Source organism: Barbus barbus (assembly GCF_936440315.1).
Source record: "Barbus barbus genome assembly, chromosome: 36".
Taxonomy (NCBI): domain Eukaryota; kingdom Metazoa; phylum Chordata; class Actinopteri; order Cypriniformes; family Cyprinidae; genus Barbus; species Barbus barbus.
In genome coordinates, this window is record NC_136714.1 from 24,064,633 (window position 1) to 24,085,688 (window position 21,056).

Genomic DNA, 21,056 nt, shown 5'->3' on the forward strand with positions numbered 1-21,056 from the left:
AGGGGAAGATTTCTGCCGCCTGGTTGAAAAATACTTCGCAAAATGAAAATGACTTGATATTACCACTATGACCAGTAGATGGATGCAGATGATCACTCGTTGGTACATTTGCCATTTCTAATACAGTTATTTTCACTGTTTGCTTCAGGATTTATATTTAGACATTAAAAAATATATACTACTATTATAACACAAAAACAGTTTTTGTCAAAGTTTAGCACTGTTTTGTACTAAAGGATAAATAGTATGAAGAGTTTTCAAAAACTTGTGATCACCAGAAATTACCTTTTTTGAATTCCAAATTTTCTACGAAATGGGACTTTGAGTGGGACTAGAACTCATTTTAATGCATTGTTTCCCCCCATTTGTCTTTTTCTGTTCTGCACCCCAGAACATTTCCCTCCTCTCTTCGTTTTATTTAGGATAATTCAGTGTCTGTAATGTCAAATAAGTGATTGCTCACTTGATAATAAAATGTCTTTATTTGTAACAAGTAGCCTAATCTTTTGGTTATTTATATCGTTTTATTAGAGATTTTCACAGCATGATTTCGGCAAAAATGCAGCTAATCAGAATCATAGCCCATGAACACGACAAAAATGTTGGTCTCTATGTTAATTGCTTTGCGGTTTGCTTTGGATAAAGTAAATGTAGCTTAAACGAAAGTGCCCTTGAGCAAATCTGATAAGACAAAAAGGGCTATTTGTGTTAGGCTATTTCTTTTCTTTTAGTAGGCTATAGATCTGTCAGCGTTTTGAAGCTCAAATTTAATTTGGAAGCCTTAAAATAACAGTGAATTTGAATCAGTTATTTTATCAATTATTTAGTCAGATACAGATAGAGAAGCACAATAACATTTATTTGAATGCATTTGTGAGAGCGCGATTGCATGTGAATTAGTTCCGCACGTCTGTGCAATGTCTCTCTACTACTAAAGCTGTTTTATTATTTGTCCATTAACTGTCCATTGCCGTTTTCATAACCTTCACCATCTGTCTGATAGTGTCAAGATAGATAATCGCGTCAATTCTTGATAAAATGCAGTTATATTATGAGCTGTTGGCATTAATTGTGCTCGTGATGAAAGCGGTAGCGGAGCGCTCTCGGAGCGAACGAAAACTACAACTCCCGACTTTCACAAATTCAAAATCCATGATTTTCACTCCACTCTCACTTCACTCGATCCCATTACTCTGGGTTGGGGTGGCAAAGCTCATTTTTAGGAGCCACCCGTGTGGACACGCCCCTGAGAGAGAGCGAGAGAGAGAGAGAGAGGTGGTGATGATGTTGGGTCTGTAGTCTGCAGTCGCATCAGCGCACATCTCACACAGAGGAGCTTCACAGACCGGCGAGATGTGGAGGATGGTGGAGCTCGTGGCGTGTTTGCTTATGATGTCCAGTCATGTCTCATCTCAGAACAAGGTAAGAAAGAGACCAAGTTTGAGAATATGTTTTGCATTTATTTGCACATATTCAGGATATTACTGCATAATATATTCATATTAAGTTACTCATTAAAATATGACATTCAAATGTTGCCTAAAGGTTTTTTTTTTCCAGAGGTCTCCACCCTATATAGTGCATCAAGTATATTTTCATTTTTCTGGTGAAAAATTTCCTACAAAACTGACAGCTGGTATTACAAATCGTCAGGTGTCTGAAAATAGCATAAGAAATCCCCTCTAAAATGAGGCATCATTTTAATAATACATTTGCGACCTGCCTGGTTTAGAAAATGTTTGTTTAAATTGAAAAAAATAAGCTCTGATTTAATTAGCTTCCAATATTGCCAAAAAAGCGAATATTTGCTCTAATTTTTATAATTTGCGTTTTATTTTAGTATAGGCTAGGCTATGTGTCAGTATTACAAATATATATGTATTATTTTATAGTGCAGTTAAAAAGTGTATAGCCTGATATTTTGCGCTTAAAAGAATTTGATGAAAAATGTGAGAGTCTATGTTGAGATCTCTGACTTTGATTACAGATATCGGTGTCTTTTACAAATCTGAGTGCGCTTTCTGCAACTCTAGAGGAGAAAACAACATGTTTTTTTGTTCTCAGGAGAAAGATCTTAAAAGGAAAAATCTCAATTTGTTCTTTATTTCATCTCATTGCTGTCTAGCACAAATGCACTATATATTTTTTTCCTAAGGGCGTCTGTCATTTTCAGGTAAACATAAGACCTCGACTCACAGGTGTGTTTGATTAAAGTTGGAACTGAACACAGGAAGGTAGATCTTCAAGAGCAGACCTTAGCATCCTAAATCAAGCATTTGAGCAACATACAGTATAGTGAAGAGACATCTGAAAAAAATAAAAAAAATCCAGCAAGCTGCAAGACAGCAGATTTCTAATCCATCATGATGATTTCCAGTATCCTTTCATTATGATCTCCATCCCAAATGTATTTTTTTGGGGACATCCTCCAAGTTTTTCACCCCAGTTGTTCACAATACACCTAACGAGAAGTGTTTACCACTTCAGTGGAAGCTTTTCTTTAAGCCCTCCAGCTGTGGCGGACAGATGAAAGGCTGATGTGTGAGCGGCGAAAGTCACTTCGGCTAAAACGGTTGATTTCCCAAGAATAAAACTGCACATGAGAAAACGACACTGAGACGTCATGATGCATCAGCAGCCGCACTTATCACAGGTCACGGTTCACTGGAGAGAACGACAGGGCCCTAATCTTCACTCTTGTTGGATTTCTTTTTTTGTTTCATTCATTGCACTAAATTGTTACATGTGGTGAGCATGAGAAAACAATCTACAAGAGAATGATGGTCCGTTGAAAAATGGGACTATTTTTACTTAAAAGACATTTTCACATGCAAAGCCCAATGCCATGATACTAGGGCATTGTTATATGGTTACTAGGATATTGAGAGTTTTTTGGCACAGTTTTGTTAGTGGTTGCTGACTGGTCAAGTTTGTGATATTCTGGTCTCTAGAAATGGCTCATAACTTAAGTGTAAGCAATAGTAATACTTTCCTTAAAGAAACTGAAATTTACTCACCTTTAGGCCATCCAAGATGTAGATGAGTTTTTTTGTTTTTTGTTTTCCTTCAAATTTGGAGAAATTTAGCATTACATTAGTTGCTCACCAATGGATCCTCTACAGTGAATGGGTGCTGTCAGAATGAGAGTCCAAACAGCTGTTAAAAACATCACAATAATCCACAAGTTATCCACACCACCCCAGTCTATCAATTAATGTTTCATGAAGTGAAAAGCTGTGTGTTTGGAAGAAACAAATCTATCATTAGTGTGTTTTGAACTGTTTTCGCTTCGATGCATGATCTGAGCATATTTCTCTCCTGATTCTGACGAGACAACATTTTTTTTTTTTTACTGGAGAAAGCAATATTATGAATAAAGGACTCATATTTTAGCGGGAAGTGGTTTGAAGTTAAAAACCTCTATGATGGATTTGTTTCTTAGAAACATGCAGCTTTTCATAGTCATAAATTGATGAGCTGGAGTGGTGTGGATTATTTATGGATTATTGTGATGTTTTTATCAGCTGTTTGGAGTCTCATTCTGACGGCACCCATTCACTGCTGAGAGCAAGTGAGTTGGTGAGCAAGTGACGTGATGATAAATTGCTCCAAATCTGTTCCATTGAAGAAACAAATTTATCTTAGATGGCCAGCAAATTTTCATTTTTGGATGAACTATTTCTTTAACAAATTGCACTTAAAAGTGGGTCGGTCCAATTTAAGAAGTCTCAAGGGATTATAGAGGAGGGGTAGGAACGAGAGGAGAAAGACTGTGTGAACTAGTGGATGGTGGAGGTCTTGAGAGAAAACTCTGCTTCTGCTTTTTTCTTTATTCCTGGCAGTACATCAGAGATTGAGACTAAATTACTAATTACCTCAGTAGAAAGTGGATGGCCAAAAGGCCAGTCCGGTTCCTTGCATGGGATTACAGAGGATTTAACCTATAAGAAGGATTACTCATGTCCTTCCACTTTTATATGTCCTCTCCTCATGAAGTTTACATTTCAGAGTTCTCACAGTTGTTATATCAGCTGATGTGTGAATCAGAGTTTGTGCATTTACATAGATGTAGCACAGAATGTCTGGCTCCGCTGATCAGTGTTGATCATCATTCTGCACCTGTGATGGTCGGTTAGTCCTTGTGGTCACTGTCACAGCTGATATGGGGCAACAAAGAGAGATGGAACTAATAATTCAGCATGGACAGAATAGACAGAAGATTGGAGTCAGTAAGATTTTTTTGAAAGATATTAATATTTTTATTCTGCATAAAATTGATCAAAAGTGAAAGTAATGACATTTAAAATGTTCCAAATGATATCCATCTCAAATAAATGCTGTTCTTTTGAACTTTCTATTCATTAGAATCCTGAAAAAAACAGTTTTCACAAAAATACTTGCAAGTTTTTTAACATAATGATAAGAAATGTTTTTTGAGCAGTAAATCAGTATATTAAAATGATTTCTGAAGAATCATGTGACACTGAAGACTGGAGTAGAGATGCTGAAAATTCAGCATTGCATCATAGAAATAAATTATATTTAAAAATATATTCATATAGAACACAGTTATTTTAAATTGCATTAATATTTTACAAAACTACTGTTTTCATTGTTTTCAGTCATTAATAACTTAAATTGGATTTATTCCTTACACAAAGTTGTATGACTTTAATATAATGCATTTAGACTGCTATGCTATTTTTATTTTGCTGTCGGAACGTTTATATAGTGTAAATAACAATAATACTACAATATCCAGTTGTTCTATCTCAACATAGCAAATAATTCTCAGGGATTTGTCACGCTGCCAGCATGTCAGTGGAAGAAATGCATCCCTGCTGAGGAAATCAGAGTGGATTCGCTTATTTTAGCACAACACAGCTGACACTTGCCCTCTGTTTGTTTGGACTTCGGTTGCTATCCTAAACATCCCAGATAATGGCTGGGAAAGGGTGATGGTACATCCATGGTGACATGACATTGGCTGATTATATTCTAAATAAATCGGCATGTATGCCAATGAACTGATCCCGTAGATCCAAACACGCATAGAAGTGTGGGGCAATAGAATAAAAAACATGTTCGAACAGCTAGTTAGCTCATAAATCACCCACATGCCCTTCATAAACACATTATCAGATGTGCAGATCAAGCAATAAGATCTTTCTCACGCTTTAAATTACCAAAGCTGGCACGGTGTGATGATGTATGTGTTTCCATTTGTTTTTTGAGAAGGTCTCAGAATTGCTGAAGAGGATATAAGTAATCCAAGATGTTAAACCTTCTTACACACACACACACATGTTGGTTTTTGTGGTTTATGGGGACTCTCCATAGGCGTAATGGTTTTTATACTGAACAAACTGTGTGTGCTATTGCCCTACACCAACCCTACACCTAAACTTAGCCCTCACAGGAGACTTTGTGCATTTTTAGATTTTCAAAAAAACACCATTTAGTATGTTTTTTTTAAGCCTTTTGAATTACGGGGACATAGGCAGTGTCCTCATAAACCACCTTCATATTGTAATACCTCTGTCATGCCCATGTCATTATACAAATTTGTGTCCTCATAAACCACATAAACATGCACACATATACATACCTGGAAGAATTTGACTTTTAAACTTGCACACTATCTAAACCGATCTGAATTAGGAGGACACACTCTGTATGATCCAGCTTTCTGTTCTCAGAGGTCAAAGGTCACTTTGTTGAACCCATCTGCTTGTTTTCCACTCTGTCCTTTGACAATAATGTCCTAGAACACAGATGAACGGTAACTCTGTAACCCTAAAGATGGTGTATTCTACAGCTCATGTGACTGATTTACTCTTGTTAACACAGACTAGTTGATTTTAGGCTGGCCTGTTGAAGCTTTATATGGTTAAATTCACCATAAGACACTAATGACATTTTAGTAATTGAGTAATGATTGAGATGTAGAGCTGGGAAGAAGGAGAGGTCGTAGGTCACTGTGGCACATGTGGCTGAATTCTGTTGTGTGACACTGATGACCTCTTGACCTCAAACTTTCATATCTGATGTCAGGAAGACAGCAGTTAAAAGTGCTGATCAATAAACTCAAGTCTCAGGTTAACTTGAGACTGACCTGTATTAGAATAAGGGCATTTTAATGTTTTTTGCATGTCTCTACAGAGAACTAAAGTGTGCAAAGTTTTGAAGAAAGTGACACTGAAGTAGGTCATGATGCAATTTCCTTCACTTTCTATTAATTTCCCTTTCAGATCTTCGGGGAGGAACAAGTCCGCATGACATCAGAGGGATCCGATTGCCGCTGTAAGTGCATCATGCGGCCTTTGACCCGGGACGCATGCGCTCGCTTGCGGACAGGAAGTGTGCGCGTGGAGGATTTTTACACGGTGGAGACGGTGAGTTCCGGAGCCGACTGTAAATGTTCCTGCACGGCTCCGCCCTCCTCTCTCAACCCCTGCGAGAACGAATGGAAGATGGAAAAACTCAAGAAACAGGCGCCAGAACTGCTCAAGGTAGGCCATGTTCACTTTTTACGTTTAAAGCGCAAAGCTTATTAAAATGTACCAAAGTTCATGTTTATATCTTAAGCAATTTTGCTGAGTAAATGTATTTCATTTTAGATATTTCACTGAACAATAAGACAAAAATACCGATTAAGCAAAATATTTTTGCAGTGTGTAACTGCAGGGCTTTATAATTATATTTTAAAATTGAAAAAAGTCAAATAAATTTTAAAGTAAAACAATAAAGTAAAATTTTAAACACATTTAAATATATTACTACATATTACTAGTAATGTTTTTGTATTGATGGCCTAAAATTTGCCATTTTTTATTTAAATGTCACATAAATTATTTAAATTTGACATTCTGCATTAATGATGCTCTGCTGTATAACTTAAACCTGTTATTGTACATGTTTGCATTGCATTTGAACAATCTTTAACGTTCTTTCAAAGTTATCTTTAGTCTTTAGAAACCTAAATCGTTGGAATTGTTTTTTTTTTCTACAACATATGCAATATAATTTAGTTGGACATTCATCTAACATTTTTTAAATGTTACTGCGTTTTCAGCACATCCAGAGAACATTTAAAAAGTAACATTCCCAAAATAATGAAATGGAATGTTCCATGAAAGTTCACCAAGAAAAAAACAACAACAAACAACTGGATGTTTTGTACATTCAGCAAAGTTTTCATAACTTAATGTGAACTTTAGCAAAAATCACTATGCACTTTCAAAGCACCCAGTTAACATTATTAAAACATTCATTAGAATATATTTTTATTACCTGGGTAATGCGTTTGGACATTACTGAAATGCTACTGTGCTACTATGATACTGATGCACAACTGTGACAACTTGAAGAGAAGCAGGAAAGGAAGTGCTCTTTTTGAGGTTAACAGCACATTTATTCACTAGAGAATGTTGGATGGCGGCACATGTATGCGGCACATGTGTTCGCAAAGTGTGTTTTTATAGCACCTGTCCTCTTTCCTCTGCACCATTCCTGTCTGGTTCACTCTTTCCATCTTTTTTCTTTTTTGTTCATCTGTCTGAGCATTCCAGTCCATATCTCCACGTTACACACACATACACACACAGAGAGATAGAGCCACATTACAATCCCGCCAGATTTGGATCTGCTAAAGGCCTCAAAATCATTCAGCAACCTTTACGCAGTATTTAAGCACAATGGTTTTAATATTTCCACCTCAAACATTTGCTGATCTTGCGCTGTTTAGCTCCAAACATGTGGCTCTGTTTTGACCTCGCTGCAGTTTCTTCATATCTGTTGAATTCACATGAAGCCGTAAATAACCATGACAGTTAAGCTGTTACATGACTGAACTCTCTGCAGCACGCGTCAACAATAAGCATGTAAGGAAAACCTGTTTAATTCATAAACCAACACTCATCCAGTTATGATGATAGAATGTGAATGTTATGATGATAGTTATGAATGATAGAAACAAAAAAGTTATTTATAAATCATTAATGGAAACGTTTTCTGAAACGTTTGACTAATGGTTTATCAATTTAATTTCTTTTTATAGAATGTTGAGAGAACATTTCCTTATAGTTTGGAACATTTATTGGAACATATAGTAAGGAACTTTTTTTTTTCTTACAATGAAGGACATCTTTCCATAATTTTTCCACTAAAGAGAACCATTTTGGAATGAAAAGCTTCCTTGGATGTTAAAGGTTCTTCACAGAAACATCAATGCCAGCAAAGAACCGAGTGTAGCCAGTGGACAAGCATTATTCTGGTGAAGCTGGTTGACCAACGTAGAAATATATTATTAATCATTATTGTCGATCATTGACATGACAAACTGCAAACATTTTTAAGAACTGTTCATAATTGAAGATTCATGAAACCCAAGCTGCTTTGTTAACGTCCAAAACAAATTTTCCACTCATGTTTAAAGTCTGATTCTTTGTGTGCAGCTGCAGTCCATGGTGGACCTTCTGGAAGGAACTCTCTTCAGTATGGACCTTCTTAAAGTTCACTCGTACATCAATAAGGTGGTGTCTCAAATGAATAACCTAGAGGAGGTGAGTGTGATCGTACTACTAAGTGCGTGCGAACATATACATGTGGACATTAATGAGCCTTGACTGGATTTAACCGGATTCAAGACATTCTGTAGCTACCCACAATGCTTTGGATAAAGTTATTATCCGCTATACCGCTCCACTTTGGCTTGAGGGATGGGAAAATAATGTGCGTGTAAGAAAGAGCAGGACAGAGAGAGGAAATGTCCAAAGGACAAAACCACAGTCATGTAATAGTCACACTTATGCACTCTGTTTTTATTTCCAATTAAATTTAGCTCATTATCGGGTAGAGCTGGGCTAGAAATCTGCACCTCGAAAGATTTACTGCATGTACAATGTGGGTCATTATCAAATACCTTAGTTATATAGTCTGAGACCACTAGTGAAAATGCTTCTGTTTTGCATTTCTGGGATTAGTAAGATAATTTTGTTTATGAAAGAAATTAATAGTTTTATTCAGAAAGAATTCTGAAACTAAATGTATCACATTATCATCATTTGTAAAAAAAAAAACAGTTTTCTACACTGATAATAATAAGAAATGTTTTTGAGCAGCAAATCAGCATGATTTCTGAAGGATCATGTGACACTGAAGACTAGAGTAATGATGCTGAAAATTCAGCTTTGCATCAAGGAATAAATGACATTTTAGGAAACATTACAATAGAAAAGAGTTGCTTTAAATTGCAATAATATTTCCCAATATTACTGTTTTTACTGTATTTTTGATCAAATAAATGCAGCCTTGGTGAGCATAAGAGATAAAAAAAATTAAAAAACCTCCATGACGTCAAACTTTTGGATGGTAGTTTATTACATTGTATTATCAGCATAACAGTTTGAGTAAAAAGTTGAATTGAAAGATGACCGTTTAAGTTTTATGCAGATGCATTTATTTATACAAATATATTTAGGGCAGTTGTGTGATTTAAAGCTGTGTATCTCACCCAGATGATAAAGATGAACCTCTCTCGGGAGAATGACTTTGTGAGAGACAGTGTGGTGACTCTGACCAACCAGCTACGGCAGTACGAGAACCATTCTGACATCATGATAAGCATAAAGAAAGAGCTGTCCAATCTGGGCCTTCAGCTGCTGCAGAAAGACTCCACCACCTCGGGCCCTAAAAGCAAAGCTCAGGTACTTTACTCAGGTACTCAGGGACTTTGAGTAGATTATGTTAAAAAGATAAAAATTGAAGTTCTAGTTAATTTGCTATGCAGGAAATCAAAGTTGAGCTCATTGCAGAATGTGCTCTGGTAGTATATAGAAAATATGCATACTGTGTGCATTTGTAATATGAGACACTTATATAATTGGCAGCGGCTATTTACATTAAGTGCAAATAGCGATGAATTCTATTTATACTAAGTGAAAATAGTAGTATTTTGTAGCGATATGCTATTTACACCAAGTGCAAGAAGCTATAGATTCTATTTCAAATTCAAATTTCAAATTCAAATTTTATTTGTCACATACATATACATACATAGTACGACATGTAGTGAAATGTATTGTACGACTGTCAAACAAATTGTCCAACAAAATTAAGAAAAAAAAAAATGTACTCTGTTAAAATAGCAGGATTTTCTGCTGTTTATTCTACTTATTGCAAATAGTGGCAATTATCTGCACCTCTGGATTGTAGTACATTATAAAGCAGTATGCAATAATAACGTATTGAGTTTAAATTATAATCTTAATCCCTACACCGCCCCGATACTTTAGTTTCAACTTTTTATTTCCTTCATTTTTATTGAAAATTAATTTGATTTATTTCTATGTGATATGAGATTTTAAAATGGAGAAAATAAGTGGGTAGCACTTTATTTTAGGGTCTCTTAACTAGTTGCTTATTAGCATGCATATTACTGGAATATTAGCCATTTATTAGTAGTAATTAAGCACTTTAATGCCTTATTCTACATCCCTAATCCTACCCAATACCTAAACTTAACAACTACCTTACTAACTATTAATAAGCAGCAACTTAGGAATTTATTGAGGGAAACGTTGTAGTGAATAAGTGTTCCCTATTCTAAAGTGTTACCAAAAAGTTAAGCAAAAGGCAGATTTGAACCCGGGTCGATCGTGTCAAAAAGACTACGGTACAAGATTTAACATCTACGCCACTGAAGCTGATGTTTGATAGCCATATTTTGTAGTGTTGACTACCCCTATCACCTGTTGGAGGGCGAAGTTGGTGTAAATAGCCTCTGCCAACAAGGCGGGCTATTTGTACTTAGTGAAAATGAACACTACATATATGATTACATACAGTATATGCAAGTATACATGGATGAGATGATCTCTAACATCTGTTGAGCTAGATATGTGTTATGTTTGTAGGACACACTGGGGAGAAATATCAAAGATGCTTCAAAGTTTCCAGCAAAGAAACCAGAAAAAGGGAAACCTCCACCAAAGCCAGTGAAGGAAAAGCCAGCCAAGCCGAAGAAAGAGACTGCAAAACCTAACAAACCCGGTAAACCAGAGCAAACAGAACTGCCCAGTAAAACCAAACCATCACAGAACCAGCCAGGACTCATCCGGGGAATCACATACTACAAAGCCACCAAAACGGATGAGACAGGCAACCAAAAAGGTAAGACGGAGCCAATTATTTCCTATATATACAAACAGAACCCCAAAGGATTTGGCATGTATTTAATACATTATAATTCTTTGCGCTACTAGCAGATTTAGTCAGATTGTGGGCACAGATGTTCATCAGTTTTGCCCACAAAAGTTTATATATGTCACACACCCAGAAACACACATTCTTATAAAGACAAACTTGTTTCCTTTGTGTTCCCCATAGAAGCACAGCTGCTTGTATCCACGCCAGTCCAGACACACACTTAATTCGATATTAGCACAGACACACACTCATAACCCAAAACACATGTGCACACGTTCATTACCACACAGCCAATAAACTAACAGACAATAAACCACTTCATCTGTTGAAAATGTGAAACAGTTTTCTGGTAGTATGACAAGGATCTGGTCCTGCATATAATTATTAATATGGGGACTCGTGCACAGCACGCACAGACCTGCCCATTTGTAATCAAATGTGAATATACAGTTCATGTTAAGAGCAGAATAAATTAGAATGAATTGTCTGTATCATATGGAAGCTTATTTCCACCCCAGAATAACTTTTGTCTCACAATTCAGACATTTTTACTTGCAATTCTTTGTTTATATCTTACAAATATATATATTTTTTTTATAGGGCCTATAAACTATAAAGAAGTATAAGACATAAACCTGCAATTCTGAGTAAAAAAAGTCAAATCTCAAAAAAGAATTATGAGATGAGCCACGATTTTATTAATTTTTTTTTATTCTGTGGTGGAAATAAAAGAAAAACAGAATTGTGACGTGTAAAGTTAGAATGCAGAGAAAAAAGGTTAAAATTATGAGATGTAATGGAAAAAAGTCAGTATTGCAAGAAGTAAACTCACAATTATGAATTTATAATTTACAGGTGCAAGATATAAACTCATAATTCTCAGAAAAATGTCAGAATTGTAAAATATTACCTTGCAATTGTGAGAATTTTTTTTTAAATTGTATCATAATACCCACAAACACAGAGACACTTTTTCACACTGCCAGATGAGCTGATGAAAAATTAAATTACACATTACACACACACATATATACACTTTACTATTTAATACCCTTGACGTATGTTGATTTTATGAAAAGCAAATTATAAATATAATTCTAACCCTAAAATAAAACTTTTTGCTTTTTTACAATTTAAAAAATAATTTACTGATTAACCTGATCACCAGTACAACTGCATCTACTGTTTCAAATTAAGTTATTTTGATTCAGTTTTCCGATTGAGGAAGACATTGAATGTCCTCAACGGGAGGTTTTGTTGGATTTCTCTTTCTTTTGGCCCTAAACTATAGCCGAGTACACACACTGAAGTCTCACATAATGAACATCTCACAGTGAAACTCAATCTCTGGATCTTGGGACTTGATTATCCAGCACTCACATTAACAGGATACTAGTGTAGGACGCCAGCCAGACAGCCAGTGACTTTAGAGTCTGAAATGACAGCCAACATGCACTAATGAATTAGCTTCAGTTTCTGATGCACACATGACATTCATATCGGCTGCAGGGTTTCTACAAAACCCAGCCAAATGTCTCCAATTCAACAGTGTTTCCATTCATTTTGGACAGGCGGCCTCACTTCCTGTTTAAGTCCTAGAATGGATTCCTCTTGCCTGACGGGCTCCATGGTTACCGCCATTTGTGATTGCGGCAGCACTGATTTTTTTCTTTGAATTATACAATAATGGTTCTGAAAGCAGCCCAATCAATGGCGGTCTGATCTAATCTTGTGTTATCCATAGGCGTAACCTAATCGCTGCTTCCCAAATTGGGCCCTGACTATTTCAGTGCATGTTAGATACAATCACAAGGAATTTGATTAAAGCATAAATTACTGTAAACGAACGGCCCTTAGATTAGTCCATACACTAGCACTTTGGAAACGTCTCACGTTGCAGTTTTGGTTTGCAGATAAAAGATGTCGAGTTTCAAAAATCTTGAGATGTTGTAAGTAATGTGCCACTGTGCCAATCTTCAAATCTGTAGGTTTTATTCTTCATACCATTTAAAGTTGGATGTTGGATATTTAACAATATGAAAAGATATTCAAGATTAGGGGGGTAAAGAGTCAAATTGAGAACAGTGGTTAGAGTCCTAGAGACGCTGTGTAAAGACACCTTTGATTTGCTGGTGAACGGTTATCAAAAGAGGATCACACAGTTTTAATGCACTTCTCTGCAAGTGTTTGCATGATGTTGAAAATCAGAGCACAGCTTTTGTGTTGTAGGTGAAACAGACCCACAGTGGTTTCCATACAATTCAACAATATAAAAAGCATGTATCTATTGCAGCTTGTCAGACTAAAACAATATGCAAAATCATGATATTTTTGTTTAAAATTAGCTTTAAAACACACACACACGTTTGTTTTTGTGAAAAGTGGGGACATCCCATAGGTGTAATGGTTTTTATACTGTACAAACTGTATGTGCTATTGCCCTACACCTAAATTTATCCCTCACTGGAGACATTGAGATTTTCTACACTGTAAATTTTTTTTTGCCAGAATTCTACTGTAAAAATACGGTACCAACGTTTTAGGTTTTACGGTATTAACTTAAATTTACAGTTAAATACCGTAATTTATTTAACTGATGTAATCTTAATATGCCAACCTATTAAAGTATTGAAATCTGTTTTGTTCCTTTGAAATACACTGATATCCACCAAATGCAGGTGATGATGAGAAAGTCACATGATGAGCCAAAGCCCATCACAAGCAACTTTTAATCAATAGAATATACAGAAGGTGCACAGTGTCATTCACACAAGCACTAAACACCATCATGGTGAGACTCATTAAACTGAAATATGCTATAAACATTAATTTAACAACATTAGATATAACATACAACCCTAATAAACATAACTGATAAGAAAAAACTAAGAAGAAACATAGTTATTTCAAAGAAAAAACGTCAAATTCAAACAGAATTTGAAATGGAACGCAGGGAATTCTGGGAACGTAAGTTTACGGTTTTTCCCTGTAAATTTTACAGGAACTTTCCGTTAACCATGTAACAGGTTTTTACCGTAGCATTTTCACAGTTTTTTAACGTTAAAATCACGATCATTTTTTACAGTGTACAGTAGAGTAGATGCCATTTTTTATTTGACTTATTTGACGAATGTCAACAAGTGTGTACGGAACACTCTTCCTTTTTTAATCATTATCATTTTTTATATATATATTTAATGTTCTTTGACACTTTTTCGAAACAGAGTATGTTTGTAGCAATGCCAATGTCATGGTTTCGAGAATGCATAAAATCTGTATTTAGGTCTTAGGTCACTTCTAATTTTACTTCAAACCTATGCTTTATATCGACTGAATGTTGAATTCAGCTAAAATTGTGAATTTTTTTTAGTGTTTCGTCAGTTAAAACAAACTGTACCTCAGAAGCCTCGTCTTTGTTCACTTCAAATTGAATATGACATCTCCTCAGACTAAGGTCTATTTAACTTTGTTAGCGTGTCTTGGCTATTGGGCTGGATTTGTTTGACTGGTTTAAGATAATGTATAACAGAGCTGTGATGGAGATTCAGCATGATCTGTCCTGACAGGAATGCAAAGCCAATAACAAGCCTAAGTCAAGTAAATACGTTCTAATAAACATAAATTACTTTTACTATTAAATGCAATTTATTTTCGTTGTCCCACCCTGTGATCTAATGTACAGTAATGTAATCCAGTCTCGTAAATATAGCTTTCCCACAATCCAGTGCCACCCCAGCAGGTGCACTACCACAGTAAATATGACAAACCCTGGTGAGATTGAATGTGTTATATGATAAACATGAGAAAACAGGTGTGTTCATAATTTTGGAGAGCAGTTTGGAAAAATACACACTCAAACGTCAACTTATAACTACTTTGTTTTTAGATGCAAGTCATCTTGTCCTGGAAGTGTTGAGTAATTGGTGTAGAAATGGATTTAATACTCAAACTTTGACATGTCAACAAGTTTTATTGGCATTACAATGTTTCCAGAGACTTTATGTACCCACACAGAGCAGGTGTAGGAAATAAATAGGTCTGTGCTTGGCTCTTGTCTATTATTTCATAATTTGTTAAGTCATATGCAATACCGGTCAAAAGTTTGGAATAATTAAGATTTTTTGTAAGAAGTCTCTTATGCTCACCAAGGCTGCATTTATTTGATTAAAAAATACAGTAAAAAACAGTTTTCTATTTGAGTATATTTTAGAATGTAATTTACTTTTGTGATGCAATGCTGAATTTTTAGTATCATTACTCCAGTCTTCAGTGTCACATGATTCTTCAGAAATCATTCTAATACGCTGATTTGCTACTCAACAAACATTTCTTATTTTTATCAATGTTGAAAATGTTTGCTGCTCAGTTTCTGTTTTCATTGTTTAATTTAAATGGGAAATGTGAGTTGATTTTAATCTCTGTTTTTATGTTTCAGGTGAAGAGAGACCTGATGAAACGGACACGTTGCTTGAGGTAGAGGTAGAAGAAGAGGAAAGTACCATAATTCCCGACACCTTAGCAACAAAGACAACCCCGGCAACTGTACCCACGACAATAACAACAACAACCACTCCTCCCACAACAACAACCCAGAGGACGACAACAACCAGCAGGAAAATATACAGAGAGGAGCGACCGGCTCCAACCATTGCACTAGTGCTGGACAATACCAGTAACAACTCATACATTGCAAGTACGGTAGATTTCAACACAATCTTATGATAATTCGTAAATATATATATATATAAACAATGTCTAAATCAACATCTTCTAAAATAGCTATGTTTTCCTATGAGATTGGATTGTATATTTACAATGAAAGACGTTTAATAGAAAAGTAGCACAACAAAAATTATCCTAAATTAAAACCAAGATATAAGATATAAAACCAAAGTATATGTTTTTTGGCAGTTAAAGAGCACGGCTGTGAAGGGACGCTGGCCTCGGTTGATCTGCCGGTCAAGCAGCACAGTTACGGTAGGAATGAGGGAGCATGGATGAAGGATCCCGCCGCCAAGGACTCCAAAATCTACGTCACCAACTATTACTACGGCAACAACCTTGTGGAGTTCCGGAACTTGGACAACTTTAAACAGGGTGTGTAAGATAATTCATACTTAATGCTGTTATTTATTGAATGCAGCTGTCTAGAGACAATATGATAGACATTTGAGGCAATACCTTTTGTGTGACTCAGATCAATTCACAGAGGACATTGTGTGTTTTGAATTAAAAGGTCTTCATATTGTATAGAAACAATGATAGGGATTTTCTTTGGATAAGGTTTGGATTTCTGATTAACTGTAAATGTGAATGGTGTCAATGTCTGTGCTTGAGAACAAGCCAGTTTGTTTTTGTGTTTGGGTGTATGCTGCTCAGTGAGTGTGTGTGTGTGTGTGTCTGGCCCTGGAACAAGAGAAAGAGTTTGGATGATGTTACAGTTGATTTTAGTGTGTGATTGTGTGCCTGTTTAGACTGGTATTAATATACTTCTAAAAAATATTTCCTGTTAAGACAGAGCTAGGGGAGTCATACACTGAATATTTTAGGGGGCAACAGTGGAAGCTTTGGCTCACTTGACAAGATAACCGTAGGGGGAAAAAATGGCTTTTTCTAATGCATAATTGACTTTTTTATCTAGTCAAGTTTTTATTTTATGTTGCATTTAAAATCTACTTCTTACATTTAAAATTCCTTGGTTTTGTGTGTTTATGTTAGGGCGAGGTCACATTTACTGTTGTTTTGCAAATTTTGGAATGCAAAATTCAGTTGTTTCAATAGGAATCTATGCAACTGGCAGTCTTGCTTGAAGCTGAAATATTTGACCATGCAGATTTCTCAACAGGTTCAAGTTGAGTGACATGAACTGTATCCAATAAAAAACTGCTTGGTTTGAACATGACTTTTGCATGAGCTGTGCTTTATAAAGCCCTACTTGATAGACGGCTTTTTTGCCGTCAAAATTTTGTTATTGTGCACATTTTATCCACTTCTCTCTCTTTTCCTGGCAGGCCGTTGGAGTAACCTGTACAAGCTGCCTTATAACTGGATCGGAACGGGTCATGTTGTGTACAGAGGAGGGTTTTACTATAACCGTGCCTTCACGAAGAACATCATCAAATACGACCTCAAGCAACGATTTGTAGCCGTCTGGGCTCAGCTCCATGATGTCGTCTACGAAGACACCACACCTTGGAAGTGGAAAGGCCACTCTGATATTGATTTCGCCGTGGACGAGAACGGACTTTGGGTCATTTACCCATCTGTTGACGATGACTACGGACAGGCCGAGGTCATTGTAGTCAGTAAACTAGATCCCAATGACCTGTCTGTCAAAAAGGAAACCACGTGGAGGACGAGATTGCGAAGAAATTCTTTTGGGAACTGCTTCATAATATGTGGCATCCTGTACGCGGTGGACATTTACAATCAGCGGGAAGGGGAGGTTTTGTACGCATACGACACGCTCACGGGGGCCGAGGCGTCTCCGCATTTACCTTTCATTAATGAATACGGGTTCACCACACAAGTCGATTACAACCCGAAAGAGAAGGTTCTGTACGCCTGGGACAATGGACACCAGCTCATCTATAACATCAACTTTGTTGAGCAAGAAAAGAAATAAAATCAGACTTTATCAATTTTATCTACTCAAAGCAAAAGCCACTTCCTGACTTTAACTGCCTCATTGGGTCCACTGACAAATGGTCTGTTGAAACGGTTCATCGTCTCCTAATGAACTTTAATACACATTTGTTAGAGATTATATAAGAACAAAGGGATTACATAACCTCTGCTCTAGAATTCACTACCAGATCTAGAATCCCGTCTAATGAAATCTAAAGGCCCTTTCACATGATTCACGTCAACATTCCCAATGCTTTAAACTCTGTGGAGTGAAGTTACTCCCAGCTTCTGGTTGTGCACAGGTTGACCCATATCGACTTTGACACATTTTGAATTAGCATACAATTACACAATGCTTAATGTTAACCAATTTCATCTTTCATTCCACATGCCGCTGACATAACACTTGTCCTAAAATCCAATTAAGTTCTAATGCGACTCATGTGAAAGGTTCTAAAGTGTCCCAATTGACCCTTCGCAAAAACCCAATGCTGTTGCTGTGTCCAACGAGCCATGGCGGTCTCACACCACACATCATGTAGCGCCTCATTTTTAGTGCACATAAACCGATCACTAGTTATAGCATGAAATAAACATGAAAGAACATCAGAAGGTATCTTGTTTCAACCGGGGAAAGATGACAACGTACACCATTTTTCAAGTTCAAGTCCACTGACGTTAATCTACTCTCCTGCCTGGTTTGTTTGTCCGACAAAAATGGAAGATTTGGCGTTACGATTGGACAGATCGCCTGTCAATCAAACTCCCTGCGAAGGGTCAATTACAGAGATCAATAACTTTGAGATCATTTTAATCTCTATTAAAAAGCCCTTTCAAATGTTTACATAATTTACACTGTCCCAACCAGACATGCTACAATAAAGCAACATCAGCCATTAAAAATAAAAACAATAACATTTTTGTATTTAATAAATTTGAATAATTAAATTTAAATATTAAATTAACACAGTAAAAATATCTAAAAATCTTGAAACATTATAACTTTACTTGAGAAGCATCATTGCAAGAAACTTTTTTTATGGATTAGAGCTTAAATTTAAGTCTATTTTGTCTTGTAACTCTTACATTTTTACCTGAAAATAAATAATAAAATAAAATAATAAAATATTGAAAAAAATCTGCTGTGGTATAATAAAATATATTTATATTTAAAATCTAATGTATTTTGCTTCTTAAATGAACTGATCTTGTTTAAAGGATAGATATTTTAACAGGTAAATTAGACAAAAACATATATATTAAGAAAAGGATTTCAAGCAGCGAACGCCTACCATGGCATCTCACTGGTCTGAAATCATGCTGGTGGTGACAAATGTCTTACGCATCGCTTCTGGTTAGGACATGTGTAAACCATTAAGAGTTTCGTGACTTGCTCTTCTTTAACACAAATAAAAGCTTGTCATGCCAACCACACCAACAACATAACGTAACCTCATGTTTCATGTACCTGTAATGATATTTTATAAATATAACAAGCATTCTGAGGGAAAATTGTTATATGTTTTCACATCAAGAATGTGCCAGAAAATAGTCTTCCAGTGTTTCGGCCCATATAGCCTCAGCAGACTGGTAAAGCATGACATCATAATGGAGAGAGAATGCTTTGTGTGCTAATGAGAGCATATGATTATGTTTGGATGTCTCTTTAGTGACTGGGCAGGGTTATGTATAGAATGTAATTGAACAGGCAGGTCGTGCGAGGAAAGCCTGTGTGACGCATGGGTACGGATACATATGCATAAACAGTTAAGAATGTTGTTTTAAAGCAGTTTGTCGTCCTTGTGCCCTCTGTAATATAGCAGCATATAATATTATTTTGTGTTGACTGAGTTTTAGAAACACAATCTTCCCAAGAGGAAGAGATTTCTTTAACTCTGTCAATGCAGCATGCCTGATTTTAATAAACTCTAATTGGATTTTGTTAAATGTGCATTTGGTTTTGTGAAATATATTTCTAAACAGATTAAAAAGACTATTGGGATGGAAGTGGGAGTAGTTTCTGGTTTGTGGGATCGTGTGGGTTTTGTTAAAGAAAGCCTCAAAGGCCATGAAATCAAAATTGACCCAACATATTCTCTTAATGCATGTCACTGGTCTTATTGTGAATGCTTCATCCGTGCATTTTTATATTTGTTTTTGACTTTGCAATCTTTACAAAATTCATAATCCAATCAACAACAGATAATATCAAGTCTCACTCATTTTTTTTTTTTTTCCGTTTGATAGTTGTTTCACTCTGAAATGTCACATTACAGCAATAAAGTCAGTTGCAATTTCCTTTTCATAATTCATAAATAATAGATGAAAAACATCTGCTTAAAAAACTTGCCTTGCCAATTGGCCGAAATAAAATGAGTTTGAGTTATAGTACTAAAATTAAAAAAAACCCTAATAAAATTAAAAAAGCAATCTGCAAACTTGCCATTCTGACACTGGCAATTCATATAATTCATGAAAATAAGATTTGTATTATTAACATTATTATTTTCACAATCCAATCAACAACCGATGGATAAAATCAAGTCCTATTATGTTTTTTTTTTCTTTTATAGTTGTTTTACTCTGAAAAATGTCACGTTGTGGCAGTAAAAGCGGTTGCAACTTCTGTCTCATGTCAATTTAAAAAAAAAATGATAGGCTTTATGATATTTAGAAATAAACTGTTACAAAATATTGCATTAGCTTTCAGAATTTTACTAAGGCCGGCAATGAAGGGTGTCATATACAGTGTAAATGGTTTTTCATTATGATAAATGTTCCCTTTGACTGCAAACTTGGATCTAATTTGCTTAATTTTCTCTCTGGTGTAATAGTGTTTACAGAAAATAACTGGCTGCACATGGTCAAAATGCAATTATCATTTTTTTGACTTAATATTTAACAAATCTTTAATAAACAAGAAAATTACTGCTTGATTTTTTTCATGCCGCAGTTCACGCTGGGAACCCAAGCACCACTATACTGTGGGCATCACACTGCTACAGGTAATCTGTAAATATACAAGAGATCACAGTAAAACAAACACATATAATCATTGTGATTCTACAGATCAGTGCTGTTACATCAGTCATTTCCTGAGGCTGTTCACTGTTATATATTGCTGTGAGGATCTAAAGGACTGAATTCAAAGGGTGTGTTTTGTGGGCCTTTGTTGCACTGGTTAGTGTTCTTGTCAGTGGATAATTGGTCAGTTAGTGTGT

The 21,056-nt window shown here is 35.8% G+C and overlaps 1 protein-coding gene across 1 annotated transcript; it reads left to right on the forward strand.

Moving 5' to 3' along the window:
* Positions 1 to 1,308: 1,308 nt before the first annotated feature.
* Positions 1,309 to 18,932, forward strand: LOC306855649 (olfactomedin-like protein 2A). The gene is made up of 8 exons (XM_079394440.1): positions 1,309 to 1,422; positions 6,252 to 6,512; positions 8,457 to 8,564; positions 9,519 to 9,707; positions 10,917 to 11,172; positions 15,644 to 15,901; positions 16,120 to 16,305; positions 17,220 to 18,932. The coding sequence occupies exons 1-8, from the start codon at positions 1,354 to 1,356 to the stop codon at positions 17,831 to 17,833; spliced, it is 1,941 nt and encodes a 646-aa protein (XP_079250566.1). The 5' UTR covers positions 1,309 to 1,353; the 3' UTR covers positions 17,834 to 18,932.
* Positions 18,933 to 21,056: the final 2,124 nt, after the last annotated feature.